The sequence below is a fragment of the Aplysia californica genome, unplaced genomic scaffold, assembly GCF_000002075.1.
Source record: "Aplysia californica isolate F4 #8 unplaced genomic scaffold, AplCal3.0 scaffold01511, whole genome shotgun sequence".
Taxonomy (NCBI): domain Eukaryota; kingdom Metazoa; phylum Mollusca; class Gastropoda; order Aplysiida; family Aplysiidae; genus Aplysia; species Aplysia californica.
This window is the reverse complement of record NW_004798781.1, coordinates 66,890-74,049: the sequence shown is the minus strand read 5'-3', so window position 1 is coordinate 74,049 and position 7,160 is coordinate 66,890. Positions and strand designations below refer to the sequence as shown.

General features: G+C 41.7%; 1 protein-coding gene across 1 annotated transcript; it reads left to right on the top strand.

Annotated features, from left to right (window-relative positions):
- Window positions 1–616: 616 nt before the first annotated feature.
- LOC101853520 (acyl-CoA dehydrogenase family member 11) lies at window positions 617–6,940 on the top strand (the record flags this gene model as incomplete). Its single annotated transcript, XM_013090784.2, is given in 6 exon segments — window positions 617–681; window positions 1,215–1,597; window positions 2,212–2,310; window positions 4,664–4,797; window positions 5,870–5,969; window positions 6,817–6,940. Coding segments are annotated over 5 exon segments (823 nt in total), but the record flags the coding sequence as incomplete, so codon positions are not given.
- Between the last annotated feature and the right edge of the window lie 220 nt (window positions 6,941–7,160).

Sequence of the window (7,160 nt, the reverse complement as noted above, 5' to 3'; positions counted from 1 at the left end):
GAGGGGGGGGGCAAAGGGGATACTTTACATTGGTCAGGACACAGTGTGGTTCACAGAGGCCTAGGGAAAGCAAGTTCGATGGACAGGAGAATATATTGTCCCTATATTGTTACTCATTGTACATGTAACGGAACTGTTGTTGGGAAAGAAAAAAAACGAAGCTCACTAAAGGGAGAAAACTGAAACAAAAAATAACAGATAAGACCTTTTATTTAATTGACCCCCTTGATGAAATTTGGATTCGATCGTAAGTTATTACATGTATTACGAGTATATGATATGTGTGCATCCCTAGAATGTGATAACCTGCTATAATAATATATTATAATATGAGAATCTTTAAGAAAAACTTCACACCTTGGTAAGCGTTAGCAGCTAGATCTATATTGTTATACAGAGGTTGTCATTCTTTTTGTAGCTCAGAAAAGAAAGAAATGTGATTGTAAAGCAGCACAGCCTTGCCAAAAAATACAAGATTTTTGTAGTTATTAGTATTAGTATGGGTTACCATGATCGCTACTGTCCGCTTCATACCTGACGCATGAACAAGAAAAAGACGAGTTCGAAAGGAATAGAACGATATCGTGAAGATACGATTGATTCTTCGTGCTGTTCTACTTTCGACATTATTCCTTTACCTGAATGAAGAGTGAAAGTTTTCGATGACAACCAAGCCAAAGTGTAACATAATATTGCCTGGCAAATTATACGTTATTAGATATAACTTCTTTGTTTTAGTTCTGGGTTTTTTTATCGACGAAAAACAAATGAGGCGAACCCTGGCCTAGCCTAGATCTACTGATGAGTAAACCTGTGTTATCATCATAATTATCTGCAGAGACAAAATTTCTAGCGACTGAGGCTGAGAGTTAAAAAATTCTTATCATGGACTTTGGATTTGACTCTGTTGTGTTACATTCTGTTTGACTCCTGTGTAGATTCATCAACAGTAAGAATACGAACTTAAATCTAGATTTCTAGATCTAGACTCTAGATCTAGATCTAACTTTAGATCTAGATTTCTAGACGTAATATTATAGTATTTTTTGTTGTTGGTGTGATAACGGAGGGATTGAACAGCTCTCTGAAAATCGTATTTTATTATTATTATATTTTTAAAAACTTTAAAGTGCATTGATTCTGATTCTATTTTCTCTCAGTAATCCAGAGTCACTTCGTTCCTCACAACTTTCTTTTTTTTATCCCAACGGAAGGCTGAAGTTGACGGAGGATGACTCACAGGATGAGTGGCACCTTCAAACAGCTGAGGTTAATGCCAGAGCTGCTGGCCAAACAGTGGAGAGTGACCGGCCACCGATGTGTGACTACGTCTTTGGGCACCGACTCACAGAGGCACCAGCTAGTCCCGGACAATCAGAAAGTGGAGAAAGGAGATGTTTCAAGAAACAGGACCCAGTGCAAGGATGAAGATGAGGACCCAAGCCGAAACCAACAAGAGTCTGCTTCGCCTTCCCCACAACCTCCGTTTGCCCACGCAAAATTGGGCCCCTTTGTTCAAGCACGGCCAGAATTGAGTAACCAGTTTTCTCAGGACACGTTTTTGCAAAGTTATCTTCGGAGATACATCGGCAAAGAGGTAGATCTAATCGTTTGTTGAAGAATTAAAATTTAAGTTACTGCTACTATTGGAAAAGATGTCTGGAAGTTTTTATAGTGTAAGTAATTACAATTTCGTTCATCGTACTTTTTCATGCTGTACTGTTGGGATTTTAGACTAGATCTAGGTTTAGAGTAGCTGTACCTACCCAGGGCAAGTCTTAGTCCAGCAGTAAAGTGTTGGCCTGTGGCCTTGTAATTATGTTTTATATATATATATGGAAAAAGGTTTTTTTAGTCTGTTTTTCCAGACAAGGGATTGTAGTCCCGTTTCCTTTAGTCTGATTTTTAAAAATTTTGTTGTGTTTTTTTGCAGAGAGAATTGGTGAAGAACATTAGCTGCCTGTGCAGAAAAAGTTAGTTTACACTGTAGGTAGGCCTACCTGTTATAAAAATTGTATGTAAAAATCTATTATGAATAAAACGGTCCCAGGTCTTTCTGCAAGTCACAACACAATGTGTTTTTGTATTCATTTATATGTAGTTGTATAAAAGTTATTTTTCCGCAGTTTTGCTTTTTACAGAGCTGATGTTACAATAGAATATAATTATGTATTTTATTTGTAAGACTTGTGTATTTAAATTTATTTTCAGTATGTGTCAGATGTATGCTCGGATCTGGAAAGATTTGGTCAACGGGTCACGGAGGATATTTACCAAAACTCGTTACGTATGGAGGCAGAGCAGCCCAAGGTATGGTGTGGAGTGAGAGATTCTTGGCAAGCTTTCTTGTCAGATCAAAACTGTAGCCTACACCCTTGTCAGATCAAAACTGTAGCCTACACCCTTGTCGGATCAAAACTGTAGCCTACACCCTTGTCGGATCAAAACTGTAGCCTACACCCTTGTCGGATCAAAACTGTAGCCTACACCCTTGTCGGATCAAATATATGCTGCAACTTTCTCTTCTCAAGTAACTGAGTAAAGTCTAGTTAGTCAGATCAAGTGATGTAACTTGCTCCGTTCAAGTATCATTAACTTATGACCCAGATTAATCCCCCAAGCGTCGCTAACAAATAGCCGAAGGTGTCAGGGAAAATTATTTATTTCACTATGTAAATATATACCAGTATATTACCATGTCGGAAAATGCTGGTCTGGAGAGTAATCAAACCAAGCAAGGAAAGGTAATAACCTATTCATTTTTTAGAAAGTAGAATGTAAAGATATGCGAAAAAGAGCTCAATTATGGAGGAGTTGAAATGTTTGGGAATATAAAAGATAGATATATATATATATGGGTTAAACGAACCAAAATAGCAACGCGACACCACAGAGCAAAACTTGCAACCGATTTTATTTGCTGTAGACACTTGGAGGGTTAAAGTGACCATAGTCTGATCCAGTAATATCATTTTCCCTGATCCAGTAATATCATTTTCCCTGATCCAGTAATATCATTTTCCCTGATCCAGTAATATCATTTTCCCTGATCCAGTAACATAATATGAGCAAGGAATAGAAACTGATGTGAAATAGAGAAATAATGCCTGTGCCGTCTGTTTTCTTTGTGCCTTGGTATGTTTTGTCTAGGGGTTTGGGTTTTTTTCAAGTTCTGGTACTTTCTAACAATGACTTATTTGAATGTGATTTTTTCATCTCCACGGCATGACTTTGAAGAAGGCTATGGATGTTAAACAGACAAAGATATGTAACTGTTCTCATGACCTGCCAAAAAAAAGGGGTCAGAGGAAATTTGCTGATTTTTTCTCCTACAGCAACAGTCTTCTCTTGCAATGCCCCTCCTGACTCATCATAGAACCTTCAAACCTCACTAGCCTACATCATGTGTGCTTGTTCCTTCCCTCCTTCCAACACACCTCACTAGCCTATATGTGTTGTTTCCTTACAACACACCTCACTAGCCTACATCATGTGTGCTTGTTCCTTCCCTCCTTCCAACACACCTCACTAGCCTATATGTGTTCCTTCCTTCCAACACACCTCACTAGCCTATATGTGTGTTCCTTCCCTCCTTCCAACACACCTCACTAGCCTATATGTGTTCCTTCCCTCCTTCCAACACACCTCACTAGCCTATATGTGTTCCTTCCTTCCAACACACCTCACTAGCCTATATGTGTGTTCCTTCCCTCCTTCCAACACACCTCACTAGCCTATATGTGTTCCTTCCTTCCAACACACCTCACTAGCCTATATGTGTTCCTTCCCTCCAACACACCTCACTAGCCTATATGTGTTGTTTCCTTCCAACACACCTCACTAGCCTATATGTGTTGTTTCCTTCCAACACACCTCACTAGCCTATATGTGTTGTTTCCTTCCAACACACCTCACTAGCCTATATGTGTGTTCCTTCCCTCCTTCCAACACACCTCACTAGCCTATATGTGTTCCTTCCCTCCAACACACCTCACTAGCCAATATGTGTGTTCCTTCCCTCCTTCCAACACACCTCACTAGCCTATATGTGTGTTCCTTCCCTCCTTCCAACACACCTCACTAGCCTATATGTGTTGTTTCCTTCCAACACACCTCACTGGCCTATATGTGTTGTTTCCTTCCAACACACCTCACTAGCCTACATCATGTGTGCTTGTTACTTCCTTCCAACACACCTCACTAGCCTATATGTGTTCCTTCCCTCCAACACACCTTACTAGCCTATATGTGTTGTTTCCTTCCAACACACTTCACTAGCCTACATCATGTGTGCTTGTTACTTCCTTCCAACACACCTCACTAGCCTATATGTGTTCCTTCCCTCCAACACACCTCACTAGCCTATATGTGTTCCTTCCCTCCAACACACCTCACTAGCCTATATGTGTTACTTCCTTCCAACACACCTCACTAGCCTATATGTGTTCCTTCCCTCCAACACGCCTCACTAGCCTATATGTGTTCCTTCCCTCCAACACACCTTACTAGCCTATATGTGTTGTTTCCTTCCAACACACTTCACTAGCCTACATCATGTGTGCTTGTTACTTCCTTCCAACACACCTCACTAGCCTATATGTGTTCCTTCCTTCCAACACACCTCACTAGCCTACATCATGTGTGTTTTTTCCTTCCTCTGTAGCTGGAACAAATGGACGCCTGGGGCAAGCGAGTGGACCGGCTCATTACGTCTAGCGCCTGGCAGGACATGAAGACTATCGCGGCCGAGGAAGGTCTGATCGCTTGTGCCTACGAGAGGAACTTTGGTGAATGGAGGTACTGCGTTCATCTCTGTGGAAAAAATAAACATAACATCTCTAGAAAGTGCATCATATTTTTTCTTTTTTGTTTAAATTTTCTGTTGACATATATTCCTTCCTCTTTGGAATGTATGCATGCGCTTCCTACCTGGGACTCTGATCTTAAGTAAAGAAAGCAAAACTGAGCCCAACGTGGTATTGGTACTGTATTGTGCCTCTCACATGATACAGAGTTGGTGAGATCAGTCTTGGCTGTAGCCATTGTGGCTATTCTCAGTCTTTTCTTGCTGGACTGTAGCCATTGTGGCTATTCTCAGTCTTTTCTTGCTGTACTGTAGCCATTGTGGCTATTCTCAGTCTCTTCTTGCTGGACTGTAGCCATTGTGGTTATTCTCAGTCTTTTCTTGCTGGACTGTAGCCATTGTGGCTATTCTCAGTCTTTTCTTGCTGGACTGTAGCCCTTGTGGCTATTCTCAGTCTTTTCTTGCTGGACTGTAGCCCTTGTGGCTATTCTCAGTCTTTTCTTGCTGGACTGTAGCCTTTGTGGCTATTCTCAGTCTCTTCTTGCTGGACTGTAGCCATTGTGGTTATTCTCAGTCTTTTCTTGCTGGACTGTAGCCATTGTGGCTATTCTCAGTCTATTCTTGTTGTACTGTAACCTTGTGGTTATTCTCAGTTTACCCTATCAGCCATCTCCGCACACACCCGACCCCTCCAGTCATGTGAGGTCAAGGTCATCTTTGCTAGCGAAGGACGGACACCATGCTATCATGTGCAACTTTCAGGTAAGACGCATCAATGAAATGGGAGAGAAGAGGAAACTAAATGTGGTCAATGGTGTTTGACCTTACTTGTTTACTTAGTGGAAAGTTGCAGGTTACGTGACAGATTGGTGTATGTGGCTGCGTGCAGCGCCCCTACGTACATCATGTAATGTGTGTGGCTGCGTGCAGCACCCCTACGTACATCACGTGATGTGTGTGGCTGCATGCAGCGCCCCTACGTACATCACGTGATGTGTGTGGCTGCGTGCAGCGCCCGTATGTACATCACGTGATGTTTGTGTTTTTTCTTTGTCTGTCTCTCAGCCGGTTGTACCAGATGGCCAAGATGTATCTGTACGAACCGTCAGCGGGCCTGTATGGCTGCCCTCTGGCCATGACGAACGGCGCAGCAAAAACTTTGGAGGTAGAGTCTTTGATGGCGTGGGTGTTTACTTCCTGTGCTGTGATAACAGTTTCCTTCATGAAGCTAGGAGGGATTTCAATTGCCTTACATCAGAAAAACCTTTTATTGAAAGCAAAACGGTTGACCTCTCTTGCTTTTGTCAAAATTATTTTTATAAGGGTATAAACAATACTTCTAATTGGAAAAATTTGTGGAATTAAACTTTTTTTTAAAGATTTATGTTGCAGCCTTAAATTGTCTGATATTTTTAAAAATGGGAAACAGGGACTATGTGTGGACATGGGGAGCTTGTAAACCCTCCTCGTGTGTCTTTATCTTCTTCTAGTTCATTTCTCAATCTACAGGAAGTCCTTTTTTTAAGATTAGTGCATTCCCGTTCAGCATCAGTATTTCCGGGTTGGTATAGACCGTTTTTGGAAACTGCCAATTTTATCGGCGGTAACAGTCTGGTGGCAAAGAAAGTGCCGATCTGATCAGCACACAGTATCTGGGTCAACTCTATCACCTGGAGTGGGAGCAAGGAGAGGTCAGTGACACTGGCCTCTGGTCCCCGAGTAGATGGTTCAGATTGAGTGGTCAGGTCGCAGGGTGCATCAAGTATTACTGATAATGCAGTCCCTTACGAATCCCAATAGATTAATTGCAACTCGGAAGTATTCATTAAGAGAAGTGTATCATAAACCACTTCCTCTTTCACTTTGACACAGTTTTAGCCATTTAATGAACATTTTGCGTGTATCCCTATTACTCGTTTCACAAGATCTGGAAAAAATTCCATCAAAATATGAAAAATAATTCTGGGGTGGAAGTTAAAGAGTTAAGTATTTCTCTTGTGTCGTGTGTTTAGCTTTTACAGGAAGACTACCCCTGGATCTACGAGAGGAGCTATGGCAGACTGACCACAAGGGACCCACAACAGTTCTGGACGTCTGGTCAGTGGATGACGGAGAAACAGGGAGGATCGGATGTAGGTGAGAGGAGAGTGAGATAGAAATCTGAAACAGGGAGGATCAGGTGTAGGTGAGAGGAGAGTGAGATAGAAATCTGAAACAGGGAGGATCGGATGTAGGTGAGAGGAGAGTGAGATAGAAATCTGAAACAGGGAGGATCAGGTGTAGGTGAGAGGAGAGTGAGATAGAAATCTGAAACAGGGAGGATCGGATGTAGGTGAGAGGAGAGTGAGATAGAAAT